Raw genomic sequence first — 20,101 nt, forward strand, 5'->3', positions numbered from 1 at the left:
ACAGCTTTTTAGCAACAACTGAGTATCTGCTCACCTCCCTCCTAAAACATAGCTTCCTACCAGAAGTCTAAGAGTCACTGTGTAATTTCCTATGTTTTTTATTTGGTAAGGACATCACTGTGAGGATAACATTCGTCCTTAAAGAGGGACAGCAGGCTTCGTAAAATCCTTTTTCCTGAGAAAGGAAGAAAATTCCCTCTGCTCCTAACTTTAATCCCCAAAACGTGCTTCTTTTCTGTTTCATACTGACTCTCCTTTGGTTTGTCTAAACCTTTTACTACCAACCCTTCTGTCCACTTGAAATCTAATGAAGAAAGAAGAAAGCCACAAAAAAACTATTTCAATAAGAGAAGGTAAGAATCCTCAGCTACTGACAGAACCATCTTAGATGTTAACACAAGTTTCAGATTCTTCTTGAAAGTCTCAGACTATTAAAAAAATAATTTAAATACTTTTTCCCCTTTTCCCCCCCTCTTACAATGAAAAATAAGTCTACATCATCTTTGTAGTATAGCTGTAGTCAGGAACTCATTAGAATCTCTGAAGTAGTTCTCAGAATAAAACATTGGTTTATTCTAAGTACAAGGCAAAAATGTTAAAACAGCAACAAGAAAAACTCTAGGAATCAATCCTTTACAGGCTTTTTAAATAACGGATGCTTGTGGAAAAATAAAAATATAAAAAGTCCTGTTTGGTAACTTCAGTTTCAAATTCTGCCAGAATACAGCTTTACTATATAAGACTGCTTATAGAGTAAATACGTATAGTAAAGGATGGTAAAGCAGCAGTACATAATAGTAAAAGCTCAAAATTAAAAAAAAAAATCTAGCCAGCGATTGGCTTCAGATTAAACTTTGTGTCTTTGCTTATGAAACAAACCCAGAGCTATGAATTCTCTACGTCGCTGGTGAGGTATATTTCAGGGTAACATCACCTCCAAAAATAATTCTCAATGTCTATGTCAGTCAGAAATTTATTTTGAGTTTTGCAAAAGTTTTGGCTATAAAAGCACTTCAGAGGTAAGAAAAAAAAACCCAACCAAAACCTCGCCCTAAACTGGGAAAAAAACCAAGCATGAATTCAACTTTTCCAATAAATGCTGTAATTCTGTGATTAATATAAAGCTTAAATACCATTAACAACAACATTATGTAGTAGCTCATCTCACAATGAGACAAAAATCAGAAGGAATTACCTTTTTTACCATTTAATGTGTAGAACCTTCCTGTGTCTACTGTCCTGCTAACTTTTTCATTATTTGCGATCAACAATCCACTTATGATCAATTATGGATGTGTACACAATTCAGTTATCGAATAGCAATGAAATAACTCTTAAATAAAAGTGCTAACCTCACTGCTCTGATTCAATTCTGGCCAGGTCTGGTTTAGGGATGGCATTGATGGAGACTTGCTTGGAGGTGCTTCTGCTGGAGAGCTGGAGTAACCTACCTCACCAGTCTGTTCCCCAACTTCTGAAATGACAGGAATCACTATAAACCAAAATTGCATTCAGTTTATTCTAAAAATAGCTGGTCATCTCATGCAAAGCGCAAAGTAACCTTTGGTTTCATCTTACCCAGGTAAATACCTAGCAGCAGACAAAAAGCACTTGTTCAAGTCAATCTATTTAATAGGTGCCACTCTTATTTTGAGGATCTTTCTGAAAACTAGACTTTGAAGATTACTCTGTACCATACTCTCTCCCTGTACTTTGGCTTTTAAATAATATTTTTAGGTTTTGATTACATGCAGAAATGAGTAATTCTTTCTTAAACTGAGACAGTAACTTCACACTACGTTTATTACATTAAATCCAGTACTGAGGAGTTTTACAGAATAAAATACTTTCTTAAATGAAAGGTTAAAGCAAAGCCAGTGTATCAATGCAATCAGAAACCAAAAATATGAAAACAGATTGAGAAAACCATTCCCCTTTAGATTATTTCCCAAAGAATATTTTAAGTTTTAAGCCTCCGTACTAAAACAATGGTGTTTCCATTCACCACATTTTGCAAACTGAACAAGTCTAGCAGCTGTCACATTGCAACTGTACATTGTTACTGTTATTTCAGTTTTCTCTGAGCTTTCAGCAAGTACAGTCCCTTGCAGAAACATTCCTTCAGAGTTGCACACATTGTCATGATGCAACATGCATTTTTGTTCTGTTCAAACTGTAAGAGAATTGGGTAAGCTAAACTGAAGAGCAGATTAAGCATTCTGCTTAACACAGTAAAATCCTGCTTAGTGTCTTTATTTTGCTAGATACACAATACAAGCTAAAGCAATGCATTGAAAGCCTCAAAAAACTGAAGCTGAGTTTATAACTGTATAATGTAAGTAACAGAAACAGAAGTGACTTGTAAGTAGCCAGACATAGTAACAAAATGTTTGTAGTCCAAAGAATGAAAACTCAAAACAAGACAAAATGCTGCACAAGAGGAAAGATGGCTTAATTGAATTACTATTTAAAATAACTGCTTAATAGATATGTGATTGAAGAGGCCTGCCACAAGCCTGTGTGATACACTGTACCAAAGTGATTAAAATTTAGAAAAAGGACTGGTTCCAGGCTCCTGAAGAGCTGAACTCTGCAGCCTGCTCTCCTGCTACAACTGCTCAATATTCTGCCTGCTTTCCTCCATTCAGAAGAAACCTGTAACAAATCCAGTGTCAAATTGAACTGGAAACACTTGAACAAACAACGGTGACCAACAGCACCTCTGAAAACCAACAACCCATTATGGTCTCCATAGTGCTGCTGGGGACAGCAAGAGGCACAGACTAAGATGAGGAGCCAAAACACTGAAGTCCAGAAAGAAGTTAAGTGTCCCATCTTGGGGTCAAAGGACACTGAGGTGCTACTGACATGAAAAAAGCCACACAAAAACCAGTCACTCATCAAAATTTTCAAAGGTCTTGTCAACTTCCAGTAAATGGCCAGATATCAGGTTGAGACTCAGTGGTCCCAAAACTGTGCCCAGCACCTAGCATCTTGTACAACTGTCTTTTAGGAAAAACGGCTTTACAAATTATTCCACACAGAACTGCATTTAATACCTGCCTTCACGCAAAAAAGCACCTGGCAATAAAAAATTGGCTACATCAGGCTGATATTTACAGATGCAATGACATCACCAAGCAGTCAAGATGATATGCTGTGGTCATTGGACACAAAATATACTAAGTTCTAAATATGTCAGTGGTAATATTTTGGGAATGCATACTGCATATTAATTGCCCTGAAGTGTAATATGAATAAAAGTTTTCTAATGAATTAAAAAAGCACCCAAAATTCTCATTTCAACAGTGGTATACTAGATAAATGAACTAACTACTAGCGTTAAGTGCAAGGTCAAAAGATAAGGCTGACAACTGCTGTGCACAGACTACACAGCTACTTGTAATTCAAGGAACTTTGCAAATATCTACACGAAACATGCATGAGACACTTAAAGAAAACTTCAGGGGTTAAGCTAACTAAATTGTGTAAGATGCAATGCATGGCAATTTTTTTTTTTCTTACCAAGAAACAGCATTGTTGCAGCAACCCAGACAAAAAACAAATTCACAGGGAAGCAAAACTTGCTGATTTTTTTAAAGGGTTGGAAGCTTATTAACTGAGATAAATTTGAGTTTCAAGGAAAATATTCACATTTTATTACATAACAGGAAGTGAGACTAGTATTCTTGTTAGCTGCAGACATAAATTCTGCCAAGAATGATGCAGATGCTATCAACAGTATTCAATTCATAAAGTAAGTGTATAAGCACTCTGAAAAGTATTTGTACAAAACTGCCTGATTTCATGCTCCCATTTTCATTCACTGCAGTTTTCTTCTCCGGGCTGCTCTTACACAGACAGATCCTGCTTATTCTGAAGTGCTGACATTGTCCATCTACAAATAGCCCAACACATTATTAACTCCTAAGCGGAGCTGCTACAATCCAGTTCAAAATACTAAATGTATTGCAGAATTACCACATTAGCCTAAGAACTTAAACCACCTCATCTCTCTCCAGCCAGCAGAATGATACTAGCACCTGATTTAACATTTTTTTTTTCTATTAAAATTCTGTAGAGGCATAGTGCTATACCAGAAAATTTACCAACTATATAAATGCGCTATTATACAATAGATCTATGCCATGTGAGAGAAATACATATTCCCTGGTCATGAAACCAGTGTGAGGCAAGAACATCCGTTAACAGGTTTGGAACACCTGCAGCTGGTCACATAACAGATTCAGAGGGGCTGGTGACGGAGAGGCTGCCAGCATCAACCCCTGTCTGAACAGACACACAGGTGCAGGGAGCCTCTGCTACTTTCTGCCAGCCACTAGTTCAAAATGAAAAGACAGCAAGTTTCAAGCACAGAGCAAAAGCATGGAAGATCAAGGGGAAAGTTTCTGACAAAAGGACAGAATTAACAACAGTACTGTTAATGCTTTTGAATAAAGTTTACCATCTTGCAACTGTTTTAAAAAGACATTGAAGTAATTCACCTTCTTGAACAATTCGAAAGCATGTTATTTGCACTGAGGGTTCAGACAGCAGCAGATCATTAACATTTCTTTCTTTGAGAAAGTTGTATCTTATGAAAAAAAGTGGACTCAAAAAAACACTCTGGTGCCATACTTTACAGTTTCTATTTCTGAGAATGCTATCTGAAGTGACCTTTATTGAAATACAGCTTTTATGGGCACTAAAAAAAAAATTATTACAGAAATTTAAGTGGTTGATCTTTCTAGGCTGATTTACAGCCCTTAAGTTGAACTCATGTAATTTAACATGCATTTTAGTCTGCACACCGACCTATGATTTTTTATTTAGATTAAAACAGTAAATATATACTGCTGATTTCTTCTGTTGTAACTACAGGATAAGCTATAGCCGCATCAATAACTTTTCCTGAAGTTTTTCATTCAACACATAAGTTGTGGTGATAAAACATGTTGGGTGCTAGAAAAGATTAACTATTTGCAATACTGATGGCCCCCCCAAAAAAATAAATTAAAAAAACTAGTTAATTGGAGAAAATTCAAGAAGTTTGCAAGAACTGTCACTTTTTGTTGTAGCTATAACAGCAACATTAAGTAGCAGTCAGAACTTTTTTTTATTAAGCACAACTTACACAGGATGGTAAGCTTTTACCTTTCACTATAACAGGGTGACTTCCCTATAATAACCAGAGGGAAAAACTTATTTTTTTACTATTAAAAGTAGCTTGTCCTCAAATTTACAGTCCACTTTGTACTTCATGAAAATAAGTCATTTTTATATTAACAAAATTGCCTATAAAATAAGAACATACACATATAAATTTTTGGTTTAATGTCCAATTTAAAAAGTTTCCAGACAACTTCAGTTAAATAAAAAAAGCCTTGAAATCTACTACCAATAAAGGCAGTAGTAGATCAAGTACAGATAGAGTTGTTGGGTTTGTTTATTGGTGGGGTTTTTTGTGTTTTTTTTTTTTTTAAAAAAAAAAAAAACAATAATGGTTTATACAAGTAAGTGCTACTCCACTTCCTACCAAGATTTTTGCTTGGCACAAAAACGGAACGGGTAGGTTTTAGACACTTGCTAGTTATTCACACAGTTAATTGTAGGTAGTTCTTATGAATATCTTTGCCATAGCAAAATGCTTACACACAGAGAAAACACTGCAGTTGCAGCTGACTGCTGTTGGAAAGGTTCTCTGAGAAGCCAAGCAACTCCCACAAAATATGGTTTAATTATAAGGGAGAGGTAGTAGTAGCCACAGTATCTAGTTTAAGAACTCAATAATTGTCTGATGAAAATCTCTGACATTTACACACACACACACAATATTAAAAAACCACCTTTGAAGTATTCAGTAAAAAGAAATAAAACTCTAGGAAATCATACTACCTAAGCACACATAGTGTAACATGATTTTCCAAGCAAAGATTGCTTGTTAAAAAGTAATCTAAAGCAGTTCTAAAATATTCCGTTTCCTCCATCTGTTCTAAAGTAAAGGAAGATGGCTACAAACATCATGGTTTTAAACACCACTTACATGGAACAATAGTTTGCTTTTCAGTTATGGGACTGAGTTTTTGGCACAAAAAACTAACGAGCAGAACTCACACATTCAATGGTTTATCTGGGAGTGTCCAAAGGCAAAGGACTATGTATACAAAGACTAGGTGCCAAAGCAATGAGGAACAGATCTTGTCAAGTCAGGCATATAATTAAATTAAAAAAAAATAAAAAAAAAATCTGTGCTACTGATCCTGTACTTTTAAACTACAATCCTACCTCTAGCACTGAACCCCGGAATATTTTCTAAGTACTTTCAAGACTTAAGAAACTCATGCCATATTTTCAGAAATGAGGGTGAACAGAAAGCATATTCACTTGAAAGCAAATCTGAAGTATAGCCATATTGGGAATTTGGAATACAGTCGCTGATCATGAATAAAATCCATACTGTGACAGTTTTGTTTTTGTTAACCTTTAAAGGACATGGGTAGTACTTCCAAGTGTAATAGCCAATGTGTACTGTTTCTAAATAACACCTCCCTGTACAGAAATACATACTTGCTCAGATTAGCCCTGACTACTGATTAAGATTTCTAAAAACTGCATGTTACTTTACTCCATGTTCGCTAACGTTATCTAACGTATGACTAACGTATCGGCCGATACACAGTAACAACTATACCATCATTCGAAAACAGTGACATTTGTGTAAGCATGTCTTACCTGTTGAATCTTCCAAATCAATCAGCTTGGGCATTAAACTTTCAGGTAACTTTTCTGGCAAATCATATCCATTCTTTCTAGCAACTACCAAATGAAATGCAGCACAGAACTCATCCAGTGTCAATGCACCATCTTTATCAAAATCTGACAGTTCCCTAAAAAGGAAGATTTAGTATAAATAAAATTTCTTACAGTTATTTTATTTCCAAAAGACATACTTCTGTAGTACTACTTGGAAAAATCAAAGAATGCAGTTTATAGTTAATTTTACCTTATTAAACACTTCATAGTAGTGCTACATGCTTTAGTCTTCAAATAAGATGAGCCTTAATTGATAACATTTCTTAGTGCTTAAAGATAATTTAAACCCACTTTTATCTCTCCAAGTTTTTAACTCATTTAAGACAGTTCTACATAATATTATTAGCCTCACATTTTTGGCAAAGCATACTAAATAAATGATAGTGCAGAAGCAACGTGATTAATTTTAAATGGGAAAAATACCCGAATTAGAAATCATTACACTGAAAAAAGGATAAAATCTGCTAAGCCAAGTCATTTAATGATAGCAACGATGCAGTACAAATTCCAGAATACAATGAAATACAAGCTTTGCACCTAGTCAAAGCTTGATTTGTCATCAAGCCTCACTAAGCGAATTTAAAAATATTTGCATCTGTACATTTTATTGCAACTTATTTAAATAATTCCTTATCTATATTTATTCAAGTCTAATCGCATCTTTAACAATAAAAACTTCAAATAAATTACTTCTTACTCTGAAATGTTCGACATTTCTTCAAAAGCTCAAAATGCCTTGTAAATAGTGCCAGTCTAAACCCATTAAAGCCTACTAAAGTAATATTGGCATAAATCTGAGTAAGACTGAACATACTAGAATGCTACTGAAATTTCACTTAACACCTTCTAGTAAGTAGATTATTAGATGACTGCCAGATAGCTGTCATCTTTCCAAAAATTATCCCGAGTACAGACGCATCACACTTACCAAATATGAGAAAGTTCAAGAATAGGTAGTTTTGACTTAGTGAAAAATTCTTTAGCTGCAGATCCTGAAAAGTTACAGTAACCATTTTTAATATTTAAATCAAGTTAAATCATTAGAAGACTTACAGTTATGGCCAAGGAGATGAACTACTTAGCAAAGGTTTTGGGGAAAATGGCACTAATTACTACCGTTAAATGAAGGAAAGGCAAATTAGTTTCAAGTCCTTTCTTGAATTACACTGGAGTTTACCAGACTATCAGTAAAATGCAGAACTTCCTTCAAAATGGTATGCAAACCTAAGTGCACAACAAAGTCTTTGTAACAGAACTGCTGCAATCACAATTATATTTTTTAAAGAGCAACTTACCTGGTATAAATCCATTTAGATCAGGTTGAATGGTTTTAAACTGATTAACATAATACTGCCTTTGTTCATCAGTTATTTTCCAGGGGTCATCATAACTACTTGATTGCCTACGAATTTCATTTGTTGTTGTAGCTGATGCTACAGTTCGTACTGTTGTCTGGTCCTGAAATGAAATATTTTTCCTCAGTATTATCTACCTAAAATGCTCCTACGACTTCTCAACTTCTTGCCTTCTAAAAATAAAACATAGTTAAATCTTGCAGTTGTTTAAAAACTGCGGAAAATCATCAGATTTTATCTACAGGATGACGACAGGGTATTTTTGCACATTGATACATATGGATAGGAATGACTGCAGGTATGCAAGCAGAAAAAAAGGTATGGCACATATGCAAAAAAGCTAAACAAATGTTTTAAAGACATAATTATTGATACTTTTAAAATTAATAGCTTTCAGTTAATCATTCCAAACAAAGTCAACTCAGTGAAACAAGTATCTCTTGGGTAAATAGCACTGAACAGACTACAGCACAGATACACAGTAAACATCTGCAATGAAAATTATTTAAAAAAAAAAAGGATTGCAACATCAATCTGAATGAAGCAAATCAAATACCAATAAAGTGTCACACCTGGACAGAAGCAGGATGCATGGCTAAAAGAGCACTGGTTGGTGGGGTATCTGCAAAACTGACCCAATTTTCTTGATGGGGTGGTGGTGAATGGCCAGACCACATGGGATCACTAGAAGTAGATGAGCCTGAAAACAGAAGAAACATTTCCTTTTCAAAAGGCAACCCTGAAGACTGAGTAAGAACTACGGATACGGAAAGCAGTCAAAAAAAATATAATCCTGAAACACATGCTCCTGTCAGGGAGATACACACTTGTAGAATGGTGAGGAAAATGAAACTCAAATTGCACCAATATGACAAAGTTCACCTCTTGACAACTCATTCCTGCAGATTTTTACATTTGTCACATTAAATCTGGACTAAAAAGACAGAAGTGAGCAATGAGCTTATTACAACATGTAAAATATAAATTGGCTTTTACCCATTCAATGGGTTTTGAATAAGTGAGTTAATACCCCACATTTTCACTTAACTGAAATGAGCAACACTTGTACAGACATACAGCTATTTAAAAGTGGCATACAATACTAGCACTAGCACCACTATGACTAAACTTCTTTATTTTCTAGATTTTAGTTTGCCATTCAAAGAACAAAACCTTGGAAATTCCTCTTAAGAATCAGGCTTTTTGGCAAAGGTAAGGGTTTTTTTCCTGAATTATTTCTAGACTAACTTCACTCAGTTGCTTAAAAACAGGCCAAGAATAACAAAAAGCATCCACATATAGTGCTGACATCTATGTATTAGCTATCTGGAACACAACTACTGAGAGATTCACCCTAGTGCCTTGTTATAATCTACTTCTGAAGTACTGCTGATGTTCAATGTCTTAATATTAAAACAACAATGAACCAACTGTAGAAAAATGGCCACCCACTGCTTTATGTACAAACCCCTCAAAATTCTCCAGTCACAAATTAAAAATTTATGGAACACCGATCAGAGAGAAGACAAACCATTTAGAACAAGTCTAGAAGAATCTCAGGACTCTTCCTACTCCTTGACTCCTAAAAGAAATGCTGAACTTCTTAAATCTGAACAGCATTTCCGATTTACAGATTTATCAGGTTCACAACAACAACAGTTGTGAAACTGATTAATGTACTCTTGCAACTAAATGCTTTCTCTTGAAATATGTTAATGTCATACTTAGATAGGAATTTCTGCAGCATAACCTAGAAGCATATTTCCTTTTAAAAGGCAGGTCAACTTCCTGCGAGCTTCTGTAAGCCCTCCACACACTCACAAACAAGAAATACGACATTAATGTCATATTTTTAATCCTGCCATTAAGATCTAAATTGAAGCAATAAACCCCAAGAAGTTATTGTCAGGATGCTGACTAAAAAATATTGCTATGAGAAATCCATTTATATATATATATATATAGGTAATCTATTTATGAAGCTGACATATCAACAATTTCAGGTTCTTGGAGACTGATGAACTACTCGTACACAATCTGCAGTAAACAGAGTGAAGGAAATCTGAGAATCAGCAAGGCAGACCAAGGACTAACATCTGAAGTAGCAGTAACATTATTAAATAGCAATTTTGCATACTAACATGTGACGGTATGCAATTACTCTTTCATTCCATAAATGCCCTTTTATTCTTAGGAGAAAGTAATGAGTGAAATGCTTAGAATTAGTTTATCCTTGCTCTTCTCCTACATACAATAGCCATAATTGTGCACAATACATTTAACCTTCCATTACACAGAATAAAAATCAAGATTTCTAGTAGGAGTAAGATTTTTTTGAAGGAGAAGGTAAGTCAAATTTAAAAAATTGAGAGGTTACATTATTTCTGAATTTCATCAAAATATGAATCAAGGGGTAGGGTTTGTTTTGTTGGGGTTTTTTTTTGTATTATGTGTTGGTTTTGAGTTTGTTTTTTTAAAGTTAGCTTTACTAGGTTGAAAAGCCACTATTGACTACTCCTTTTGTTCCCACATTTGTCATCCACTTCTGGGAAATCCTGTGTGGCCCGCAGCTCCTAGCGAACTTCATCCAGCATTGCTGAGAATAAAGGCAGTGAGTTTGACAATACTTTTAACCTTGGGATTCTTCTTCAGTAGCTGGCCTAACTCTAAAACACTAGAAAGAAACATGCAGAAAAGCCCAGTCTGTCTCCACCTGGTCTCTTAAACACAGGGCTAACAGTTAAGATTCAGACAAGTCCTTCCCATCTCTCCTATGGATATGCCACACGTAAAGTTTTGATACAATGGCTCTCCCCTTCCCTGCCCCTCAGACACTAACATTACCACCACTTGTACATTAACTCTGTTTTGACTCCTCCCAACAACTTTTCTTCGTACAGTTCAATCTGTACCCCATGTAGCACAGCACCTTTTCCAAAGCTGTACTTTGACAGCAACGAAGATGCCAGTAGCACCAAACTGTCATACCTCCCGAGTACTGTACAAGTTATTACAAGAATTGTTTCCTCTCTCACTTGTTCAAATAATCCCAACAAGAACACTCTGGCTTTACTGTTCCTGTTACTCACTCTGCAATGCAACATTTTAGGACACAGGATAGGAATGCTGGAGAAAGATTACTAGTTACTAGTGGATGCCTGGATCTACAAAAATACTCACGGACTCAATCATGGAAAGTACATCTGTCTGAATTAAAGACTGTCACTCCTCACCTTCTCAAACTACAAAACTAGACAAGGAACACTGAGGTAGAAGGGAAGGTGCAAGAAAACTGGGTCACAGAGAAGACTCTGAACAACCAGTGTGTTTTTGTTTTATTAACTCGATTCTTAACCCAACGAAGAAACAACCACCAATGGTGTCTGTGCATTTTCACCAGTGAGAACACCATTAACGGCACTTTGAATGGAGAGCAGGCCTAAAACCAGCTGTTAGATTTGAACTAGTGGGTGAAGCCCAATGCACTAGGTTTAGTGTGAAGACCTAACTTGAATTCCTGTCGCTGCTCTATATCCTTCTCTAGCTTGAATATCTTACCAGCACATTCATAACTTGTGGAAAATGACCTCCATTCCTGGGGGAGAAGAGTTACCCCCTTGCTTTAAGCTACAAATTTAAGTGTAAGAAAAGGTCTATCTAGATAACATCCGAGTAGCCTGTAATTTTCAGCAACTATACAAATGTGGGTTTACTCACAGAGCACTAAAATTTCAACTTCATTAACTAGCAAGACCTCTCCTCACCACCACCTTGTGATGAAACAAAACCAGAAGGTGAGTAAAACTTCGGCAATAAAATGAAGTGGAGCTCTTCCCTCCCTGAATAATCACATACAAGTAAGAATATTCTTTACATTGTAAAAAGGCCAGTTATCATCACTTAGTTAAGCAGTAGCTAGGAAAAATAAAGGACTATTCAGTCCCCTGCAAGCATAGTAAATATCTTGGAGGACTCTAAAGATGCAAACAAACTGTTAGCCCAGTAGACACGTTCCACTTTTGTCCATGAAGTTTTCTGGTTCTTGATTTCATGAACTGCAGCAATATCTCTCCCAACGAGGAAAAGAAAGAAGCGTGGGTTAGGGCTGCAAGTTCTCATTCATATTCAGACATCAAAACAAAACTTTGATGTAATGCCAAAGAAAGCTAACAGAGGTCCTATGACTGAACAGAAGACCTCAGATTTTTTTTCACTAGTTTGAAATCATTATTTAGATACTACCAACATAAATGCTCTGCTTTGCCTCCAGCCCAAACGGACTACAAGGTAATAAAAAAATAATTTCTAGCCTCTATCCTGACATGCCATTCAAATTCATCATTTGAAATGGAGAAGAGGTTCTTTCCAAGTTTGCTACCATTAGCACACTTCTAGCAGCTGAAGCTGTAGTGCATGTTTTCAGCTCATTTTGCAAGTGTAAGTATTTTTTTCCCTTCCCTGGTAACTATAGGAACAGGAGGCTCTCATATACAATTCAGTTTCCTACAAGGGGTTCAGTCATTCACTGTATTATTCTATGAAGATTGATCCTGATCAGAGATGCAAGCCAGAACTGGGATGTAACATGATTTTTGAACGGCTTTATCTTAACTGTCAAATCAAAGATACCTGGAAGACTTGAGAGACTCGGGTTTTAACAGAACTGAACCCAACATTTAAGGATGAGACCTGAACCAACTATAAACTTCATTCTACACAGGTGATCAATGTCTGTCACTGCATTTTTAATCCCTGGTATTAAAGTAAAATACATGCACTCTTTGGGGTCTCTTTACAAAAAAGCTTGACGAAAGAAGGTAACAAACCTTGCCTTCCAACTTCGTGTGTATAAGCACACTGTGCTCGTCATGACAGTACCTCAGAGTCCAGCTTTATGAAGCATCACTAACACTATCTTAACTGAATTACTGGACAACACAGTGGCAAAAAAATTGTAAAATCCAAATGAATTTGCTCTGTTGAGATGAGAACAGGTTTTCTCCCTCAAGAAACTGAGAACCACAGCTGTAAGTCATGCTTAAAACTGATACAAAACAAGGTGTAAGATTTTTAAAAACTTCAATCAAGTCATTATCTAATAATTATTCTACAACCCAATTCAATACAGAAAGCACTACTTAATTTTGTTCATGGTGGCAGTATGATGATGCAATGCAATACCTTTACTATGTCAGAATCTTCCCATTTGAACAAAACAAACCCCCAAAAATTACATTTTGATTTTTGTTCTTCTGGTTTAAGGCAACATGCTATTTATTATTAGACTCATCACTTTCACACTTGACATTCCAGGCTTGCAGTTGAGAACCCCATTACCCTCAAATGATGTTTCACATAATATGAAATACAAGCAAAGAGACCTGGGTTTTATTTTTCTTGGATCACAACTGAAACAGCAGCTCTAACTTAAATCCTACTGAAATTATATCAGGTACTTGCAAATTACCTGATTTCTCAAAAACATCTTGCATTGGAATTAAGACGAGCTTGCAGTGCTGATTTTAAGAAAACTGTCTATCTGGTTCTACCTAAATGTCAGCAGAATATAATTATTCTACAAAATACCATCCTTAAAAAAGTAGGCTCAAAGGGAAAAAGAATGACCAACTGTCTACAACAGCTGAAATTTAAAGGAGTAATTAATCACCTGCAGAGCAAAAAAAAAAATCATCCACAGTGATTCACAATAACAATTTTTCTTAAACCAATATATGAAAATCCACTCTACCCCTTAGCGCTGGCAGAACATACAATCTTTCTATAACGGTATCTCCAAATCACTTTAAACACACTATGAATGTGTTTCAGTATGGAGTATAAAACTGGCAAATACTGAGCTACTGTATTACAACCTTATTTTTAAGAGGGCAATATTGAATTCTTAACAGTATGAATAGTTTGCATGCTTTCCTAGAGTCCTTCACTTAAATTAGAAAACCTTAACAAGTTAGAAATCAGCTACCAAAATTGTAGTTCAGCTTGTAAGAAAAGCAAATCAACTAAACTGTCCAAGAAGAGAGTCAAGAAATTGACTGTGGGGGGAAATCACAACCCTTAGAAGTAATTATGTATATGCAACGAGCAGACTAATATAAAGTTGACCGGCACTTCCTAGCAAACGACATTCAGGACACTGGTATAAACCTCTGCATACAACCCATTTCACTTCTAAAATAAGTTTTGTTTCCTTATCCAAACAATTCTAACAACAGAATCCCTGGTCCTCCATGGATGCTTATAACTACAGAATGGTGATAAATTGAAAGGTATCAATTTTGGAATATCACAACTTAAATCAACAAACCACAGTTTAATCTGAAACTACAGCCTGCAAAATACAGCATATTATTTAACGTTTCATCAAAACCAGAACCTGAATAAGAATTGCCCCACTGTTCCCAAACATATTAAGTCTATTAAGCATCACAAAAGAAAACAGAAAATTTTGAAATATGTGATATTAAGAGGAAAGCTTTTTAAATCTGAGCACAGTGATACAACAACAGCGAGGGTCCTCATGTTAAAGGAACAACAAAGGATGAAAAGCTTTACTGAAATAAGTGGTTCTACCTTGACAGATTGGAAATACAGTAGCTTCAGTTATATAGACTTTAAAGAAAGAAAAAAATGCTAAGAGAATTAGTTGTTCTAACAATTCACCTAATCTACCAGAAACACAAGTCAAACAGTAAGTTATCTTTCCCTTGCTTGCCCTTGAGCTCCTCATGTTGTTGGGTATACTGACAGTTCCTGCACAGTTTCAGAATGATATCAGTTGTGTATGAGAAAACTTTCCCCTGGGAAACTTTCATACTCTCTTTCCCTCCCTCCAAACTCTTAACCGTTTCCCATATCACATTAAGAAACGGATCTCGCCATATGCAAGACCACAGATTCCACAGTGCTGCCATGAACATGAACATTTGAATCTGCAAGAAAGTTTCCAGGATTGGAGTACATGAAGATAAACTGCCCTAAACTCATTTAATATACTTAAGAACGTCACAACTTTGGGTTACAGCTGAAGCATAACAGAAGACATTTATACCTGGTTGTGCTTCACTAAATGGAGCCCAAAAAGGCCCAGGTCCAGCAAGAGGCCGTTCATTATTCCCTCCGCTGGGATGGCGGTTGTGCTTCCTCCATGTATGTGGAGAGGTTGGTGGGGATTGCTGTGGTGAAACAACTGGAGATGTGGACTCCTAATAAAACAAAGGAACCTTTTAAGTTTTTTACTAAATAACTAATTACACAAAAGCCTGTCTAAAACCATTATTTCAACCATCACTGCAGTTAAAGTCTCATTTCGGAGTGTGAAAATTTTAGTACTTATTAAAGTGAGCGAACAGCAGAAGTCACGTACAGTATAACAGGGACTGGATATGTTCACTCCAAACAATGTCATTTAATGTATTTTTAACTTGGAATTCTTAAAGAGAACAGCAATGCCAAGTTAAATGATTTAGCTACAAAGGAAACTAGATTATAAGACTCACTTTCACTTGTGATAAAAGTTACATTTGAAACCAGGTCTCAAAAGAAAATATTACTTACTGTAGAATTTATTATCATACCTAATTTTCATCAAGTGATAAAAACAAACCAGAATTATACATTGGGGGGGAAGGGGGGCAGAAATCACTAGACAGGCCATGTTTTTTTTAATATGCAAGAACATAGATGTAATTTTTCCAAAGAGTGATGCCATCTAGGATATACTTCTCTGCTGTACAAATTGCAAGGTAGTTTTGCCCTGCTGTTAAGCCTCTCTTTAATCCCATATTGTACTATGTTCTCCCTGAACAGGCAGGAAAACAGAGAATCACAGAAGCAATTTCTACCTGAAATCAGTTCTCACGAGACATTTAGATTACCAGATTATTCCATTTCAAATAAAACAAACAAAAAAATAATTTATGTTGTGAAAAGTATTTATATAGTAGAAAGTTATCTCCTCCCTATATCGAGATCTTTTGAAATTACCGTTTGCCTGATCTCTCAATGTGAACTAAACCGTTATCAGTGAAAACAGGTACAACAATAAAACAAAACCTGAACTCAGTTTCCTGGAAAATAAAAACAAAGCTAAAAATCTAAAAATCTGTTTCAGCAGTAGAGAAAAAATAGTTTGGTACTCTGTGTTAACAACTGTTAACATACTATCAAGCACCAACACCCAGGCTGACTGTAGGCTTCCACATGATTCCCAAAACTGAACTGGTTTACCTTGCTGAACATTCAATGGTCATTATGCTTTTAAAATCAATATTACATCTGCAAAAGTCTAAAAGCAGTAAGAAAGTGCCATAAACAAGCTTTTCTCAAAGCAAGGTACACACTAAAACTACAGGCATCCTAACAAAAAAGTTTCAGGGCATGACAACTGGTGACTTTCTAGTGTGCTGATGTAAACTTTCACCCTTTTTCCCCCCTCTGATTTTCATGTTTCCTAGGATACAGGACCAGCCCAATTGATTCTGCAACTGAGGCATTTTCTGAAAGTTCTGACCATTCAGTCAGATTTCCTTAAAATGAGTTCCTAGGCCACAAGATTTTGAACTTACCATTCAAAGCATTTAAATACGTATTGGCAAAGAGTATTACAAAAGTGGCTGGCAGCAGCACTAACTCACTCCAACTTTTAATTCAGGGACCAAGACTGCACAAAGTCACCGTTTTTCCACAGTACCTCCACCAGGTCAAGGGTTTTTTGTTGCAGTTACATGCCTTTCTGAAATCTGCCTGAAACTGTTAGCACCTTACGTTCCTTGTCAAGTATTTTAGATGACAGCACATTCTTACCCTTACAGGTACGTGGGGGCACGAGAAGGAGTCAGTTTATCCAAAGTGCCACTTGCAGGCTGGAAGCTAGAACTGAGGTTGAATGGTTAGTCTGCTTAGCATAGTGCAACACGAGCTAGGATAACCATGATGATGCGTCACTGAAATCAATTAAAAGCTTCCTTTTCCCTTGGCTTTTATAGAAGCCATCTTTTATCAGACAGTATTTGAAGGATGCTCGAGTTCTTAAGACAAAATGCCATGAGTAAACCTAGGGAAAGCTATGCTTGGTTGCAGACACTATTCATTTACTCCAGTACTCTTACTTAAGTCAGTCAGATGGTCCAGAAAGACAAAGAAAACCTGAGGCAGACAAACATACGACAGTCTAAAGGAAACCACTCACTACTTCTAGTAACTGCATGTGAACATTAAAACTCCTGACATGTAAGCCTCAAAGCAGCCTTGCCCTGATGAAGCTGACAACTGACTATTCAGAAGCTTCCATCTAACATTTGGCCTTACGCTCAAGGCATAGGAAGAAACTGCAAATATGATCCTCTTCGATTCTTTTAAATGTTTACCTTACATGTGATTCTGTAAAGCATGTAATAATAGTAATCAGTTCGCCTGAAGTACAAGCATAATAAATAATTAACTTTGTTCTCCATGTTTCCCATCAATGGTGTATCAGAATTCTGAACATTTACAGATTTCTCACAATTGATTTGGAGCTTCAGCTTACAGACTCCAAAATTACTGAACATCAAAAGCATGTCACGAAATCTAACGTCAAAAAGCTTCTGGAAGACAGACAAGTCACACATTCCCAAAACAGTTTAAACCAAATTTAGATGGCATTACTGTGGCACCACCCTTCCCTTGTGCAATCCCAATCACTTGCATATACCACTCATGGCATTAATCTAGCTTATTAGAAGCTTAGGAGACCTAAACGCCTTAACTAAAAAAAAAAGTATATTTATATATGCACACAAAAACATATATGTGTGTGTATATATAAATAAAAAATGGCTTAGCCAAAATACTGACGGCTTGATGCAAGTGCAAAGAAGGAAAGTGAAATCCAGAAAAGACTGGGGAGGAGGCAGGATTGTAGAAACATTGACTCTCATTCAAAAGCAGTCATGGGAAAACACAATGAGTACAGATTTACTGAAACTGCAGTTTACATATAGGTTCATTCACCCCTTATGTATAGGTTAACATCTGCTACGTATCTGCCTTTGCAGGGAGTAAGAAGTTGTCATTTTCATATACTCATGCCTAGAAAACATGGTTTGTTGTACAAAGTTTCCACTTCAGTTTTGCATTGAGCTTCACACTTTAGGGAACAGAGGCCATAGGTTCATTAGAACCACCTCTGTTCCTCAGCTGCAACATACACTCTCATAAACTGAGAGTATACCTTGCAGCTGAGGAAGTAGGGTTGTCCACTTTGGCCTGTCGAATCTATTAATAAAAGAAACAAATTTTGAAAGCCTGAAATACCCAGGGTCAGATTTTTTTAAGAGTATTAGGGTACACAACCTAACCTAACTGCTCTTCAAAATGCTGAAATTCAACTACAACAGGTTGCCTAGTTTGGGTTACTGATAACTGCAATTTTGAATTTCACCGATTTTAACAGAAGTTACCCACCTAATCTCCTTGGGAACTTTGACAATTTTACTCACCATCTGTATACTGTAGTTGATATGTCATTTATTATAGCAGTTGCTATTAAAATCTTATTTTGATAAACCATTTTAGCACTTTGAATGCAATTAAACATTTTAAACACCAGCTTTTAATTTTTCTCCAAACAAACCTCAATAAAAAACATAGCAACTACTATGTTCTAGTTTTTACTATCTTAAGACATCTATTTTTCCTCTTCAAATTTCTCCAGAAAACTGATCTAAATAAAAGCATGTTGACATACGTAGTTAATAACTATTTAACATTTTCATGCTAAATCCAACTGCTGGGCACATTCTTCTCAATAACTAATAAAAAAATATTTTTTGCCTGTTAGCTATAACCTTAAGCAATCCATCTTAATTGTAAAAAAACCCCACATTTTAAGAAGTTCTAAAAAAGCATGATTTTTGTCAAGCTGGAATTACAAAACCAAGACACTGTCAAGGACTCGGAACTTGGACTTCTGTGGAATGACAAGCAGTTACCAAAAATAGCATGATAATTAAAAAAGGTGATATAACATATGGTTCTAAAAGAAGAACCTCAATGAAGGTAAGTCAAACAAACTGGCATAAGGCAACACAATACTGTGCTAAAGCAACTCTGAAGGGATCTCAATCTTAAAAGGGCATTGCAAGCATACACGAGTCAAAGGAGATTATAAACCTTTTCCTGGATCTCACACCTCAGGCCAGAAGAAAGCCTCCTAAGGAGAATTCCAGAGACAATGAAGCCAGACATGGTATCCGAAGGGTAGCTCTAAGGGTGTTGTGATCCAGGTCTTGATACCACACAGCCTGCATAAGAGTCAGGGAACAGATCCATCATGAAGAAATATTATGCTGGAGATGGTAATTGCATTGCAGAACCCATGTTTTTGTAATCAACTAGCATTCATACTGAAGAACAAAATAGTCCAAGGTTCAATGTGAACTTCTCCACATGCAATACTACAAATTTTTAGAGGCGGGGTGTCTGGTTCAGCCAATTACAAACTGGTTAGTCTGACCTCAACAGTTTGAAAGGTTTAGACTAGATTTTGAAGAAAGAATAATTACACACACAGAGGCAAATGAGAAATGGATCAATCACAGCATGGGAAATTTTACTTAAGTTGGCTGGTATTATTTTTATGATTTGTCTAGGCAAAGGACCCACACCAAACCTCAGCATACTTCAGCGGGGTGGCCAGACAAGGTAATTGCAACAATGTGAAGTTTAATACAAGAATCTAAGGTGCAAAAGAACTGACTACAGAAGGATCAAGGCTCGATTGTATTAGAATAGGAACTATGGGATTGAAGGGAATTTTCTAGTAAAGCTCCTGAATGACTGATTTGGGGAATAACCTGATCTGATACTATACGTAACTGATTATGCACAATAAATAGCATGCTGATGAATTCTGACAACGAATCTAAGGAGGC

The 20,101-nt window shown here is 36.1% G+C and overlaps 1 protein-coding gene across 10 annotated transcripts in view; it reads right to left on the reverse strand.

The window, feature by feature from the left end:
- Positions 1-20,101, reverse strand: part of REPS1 (RALBP1 associated Eps domain containing 1) — a 67,895-nt gene that overhangs the window by 21,659 nt on the left and 26,135 nt on the right. For 5 of the 10 annotated variants that reach the window (XM_037393206.1, XM_037393213.1, XM_037393205.1 and 2 more), the window contains exons 4-9: positions 15,238-15,391; positions 8,741-8,868; positions 8,109-8,271; positions 7,742-7,805; positions 6,733-6,887; positions 1,353-1,492 (exon numbers count right to left, since the gene is read on the reverse strand). In XM_037393206.1, coding sequence (XP_037249103.1) covers positions 1,353-1,492; positions 6,733-6,887; positions 7,742-7,805; positions 8,109-8,271; positions 8,741-8,868; positions 15,238-15,391 — 804 coding nt within the window. Of the gene's footprint in view, positions 1-1,352; positions 1,493-6,732; positions 6,888-7,741; positions 7,806-8,108; positions 8,272-8,740; positions 8,869-15,237; positions 15,392-19,340; positions 19,472-20,101 lie in introns of all 10 variants that reach the window. The other 5 variants (XM_037393210.1, XM_037393212.1, XM_037393208.1 and 2 more) reach the window with 3 other exon arrangements.

This window comes from Falco rusticolus, chromosome 6 (assembly GCF_015220075.1).
Source record: "Falco rusticolus isolate bFalRus1 chromosome 6, bFalRus1.pri, whole genome shotgun sequence".
Taxonomy (NCBI): domain Eukaryota; kingdom Metazoa; phylum Chordata; class Aves; order Falconiformes; family Falconidae; genus Falco; species Falco rusticolus.